The 3,087-nt window shown below is 28.2% G+C and overlaps 1 protein-coding gene across 1 annotated transcript in view; it reads left to right on the plus strand.

Moving 5' to 3' along the window:
• The window catches only part of LOC107624326 (protein DEHYDRATION-INDUCED 19-like), a 3,142-nt gene continuing 2,674 nt past the window's right edge, over nt 2,620-3,087 (plus strand). Inside the window, exons 1-2 of the mRNA XM_016326827.2 lie at nt 2,620-2,913; nt 2,982-3,087. The exon at nt 2,982-3,087 is cut by the window's right edge and continues 26 nt beyond it. Of these exons, the coding sequence (XP_016182313.1) occupies nt 2,829-2,913; nt 2,982-3,087 (191 nt within the window). The 5' untranslated portion in view covers nt 2,620-2,828. The remainder of the gene's footprint in view (nt 2,914-2,981) is intronic.

Here is a 3,087-nt window from a genome sequence, read left to right on the forward strand (position 1 = left end):
TGAGGAAGTATCACCGTTTTCTGATGATTATACCTTTCTTCAAGGTCTTTCCAAAGATCTGCAGGATCTTTTAATGTAAGATATTCATTTTTCAATCCTTCATCAAGATGACGACGGAGAAAAATCATGGCTTTAGTTTTATCCTTCTGGGATGCATTATTTTCAGCCTTAATGGTATCTCCAAGATCCATTGAATTAAGATGGATTTCAGTATCTAGTATCCATGATAAATAATTGTTTCCAGATATATCAAGAGCATTGAATTCAAGATGAGAGAGCTTCGACATAATGAAAATTTGTTACCTGAGTCTTCCTAAAAATTTGATCAGAGTCTCGTGCTGATAACGTGTTGTAAAATAAAAGATATATATAAAATAAAGTTGTATAAATAGAAGACTCTAGTATTAAAATAATTAGCTCAATAATAATTTATATATATATAATAATATTATATGTTGTAAGGGTTTTTTACTTAAATAAATTGTATGAAAGTCAAAATTACCTGATTCCCCTGAAACAGATTCTGCAACGTAAATCCCCTCTTGGTATTATTATATAAATCGTCCTAGGCTGCACAGGGTTACATAAAACGTGAATCATCTCAGTCTAGGACGATTAATGCATGAACATGTAAGGCAAATCAAACGTAAATCGTGGTAGGGTCTCCAGGGTTAGAAGAAGAGCATAAATCGTCCCAGGGTGGTAGGTTTCACGTGTTAATGGGCTAACTCTCACTGGGCTGCCACGATTTATGCATTATTGAGACCCTCTTCAGCCTGGCACGATTTATGTGTTAGTTTGTAACACTAACTGGGCTGGGACGATTTATGCCCAAGTTAGTAACCCTAAGAACTCAAGGATTTAATGATTTAGGGTGTATGTAGTTTAGTATAAGACGTTAGAAATTAGGCTTTTTAATAGCTTAGTTAACACTCTTACTATAGAGTGATGGTTGCATAATAGGGTACTCTTATCTATAATATTTTAATTTAAATTATATCTATTTAAATTTTAACTTAAAAAATAAAAAATATATTTTTTATAATTTGAATTACTGATTTTATTGAGAAGATTAAATTAAATTAAAAAAATACTAACAAATTATAATAAAAGAGTACTAAATTTTAATACATAAATTTAAATTTTTTCTTTAAAAAAAGTCAAAAGGTGTTAAAAAATATTAATTTTGCATAATATAAATTTATGTTGTTTTAAATAACATAAATTTAAGTTTTTATGAAATTTTTAGTATTCGTTGTTTATATAATTCTTTTAATCATTTTTATTAATGCATATTTTTTATTATAATTTGTTAGTATTTTTTTTTATTTAGTTTGATTTTTTTAATAGAATTAATAATTAAAATTATAAATAAATAATTAAAATTTATATGAAGTCAAATAAAAAATGACAAAAAAAATTTTTATAAAAAATATGCATTAATAAAAATGATTAAAAGAATTATATAAACAACGAATACTAAAAATTTCATAAAAACTTAAATTTATGTTACTTAAAACAACATAAATTTATATTATGCAAAATTAATATTTTTAACACCTTTTGATAATTTTTTTTAAAGAAAAAAACTTAAATTTATGTATTAAAATTTAGTATTCTTTTTATTAAAATTTGTTAGTATTTTTTTAATTTAATTTAATCTTCTCAATAAAATTATTAATTGAAATTATAAAAAGTATATTTTTATTTTTTAACATTAACACATGAAATCTACCACCCTGGGACGATTTATGCTCTTCTTCTAACCCTGGAGACCTTGCCACGATTTACGTTTGATTTGCCTTACATGTTCATGCATTAATCGTTCTAGACTGAGATGATTCACGTTTTATGTAACCCTGTGCAGCCTAGGACGATTTATATAATAATACCAAGAGGGGATTTACGTTGCAGAATCCGTTTCAGGAGAATCAGGTAATTTTGACTCCCATACAATTTATTTAAGTAAAAAACCCATGTTGTAATGTATATATATATATATATACAAAGATAGAAAGAAGTATTAAAAATAAAAAGAGAGAGAATTGCATATGTTTATTGTTACTATCTCAATATAATAAAGATGATTAATATTACTATTAATATTATATGTAAAGAGTAATAGAAAAGAGAATTTAGAATTCTAATAAAATAAAAGAAGAGAAAGAATTGTAGTAGAAATATAAAGAGAAGAGTATTTGATTGCAACATAAAGAGAGAAGTGATTTTATTATTACTTGCTTGTGTATGAAAAGAAAGGGAGAATTGTATTTTTTTGTTCTGTTACATTTACAGAGGTTCACCTCCTATTTATAAGCTTATGAAAGGGATATTGTCAACCTTTATTTATTTTATTTTTTTTTGAAAATGTAAACTTTATATAGAAAATGAGCATCACGTCCAATTCCTATCACAACACTTTTAAGGCGTATAGACACCCAAAAAAACTACTTTTAAGGCATATGCACGTTTTCTAAAGTCTCTTGATATTACATTTGTTACGTTTTTGCATATTGAACATTACACCTTACTTTCTTATACTGTAGTTATTTGGAAACTAATTTTAGTGAAACGTGATGTTTAATCATTAAAAAAAACACTAAAATTAAGCTTATAAGTAACTGTTGCAAGGTGAAGTAAAGGCATGAAACAGCGGCAACACATTTCCCATGAAATCCAACGTTGTCGCAAGCCACAAAAAGAATAGAGACAACAAATCTCTCTCTCTCTCGTGAAGGTGAAGCATACCTCTCTTGTTCAGCATTTTTAGATAACAACAAATTCAAGTCACCACCTTTTTTTCTAACATTCAATCCTTCAATCAACAAATGGATTCTGATTTCTGGACCTCGCGTATCGCCGCCGCCAAACGCCACCATGCCCTTCACCACCATCACCAACCTTCCCACTTTGGTTCGTATCTCTTTCTCTCTTCTCACATTTTCCTGCCTCTGTTTAGATTAATCTTTGGGCACTGTTAGATCGTTTAGGAGTGGATGATTTTGATATGGAAGATGGGGTTCGACCTGATTTTCCATGCCCCTATTGCTATGTGGAACTCGACATCCTTTCCCTTTGTTCCCATCT

This window comes from Arachis ipaensis, chromosome B10 (assembly GCF_000816755.2).
Source record: "Arachis ipaensis cultivar K30076 chromosome B10, Araip1.1, whole genome shotgun sequence".
Lineage (NCBI taxonomy): Eukaryota > Viridiplantae > Streptophyta > Magnoliopsida > Fabales > Fabaceae > Arachis > Arachis ipaensis.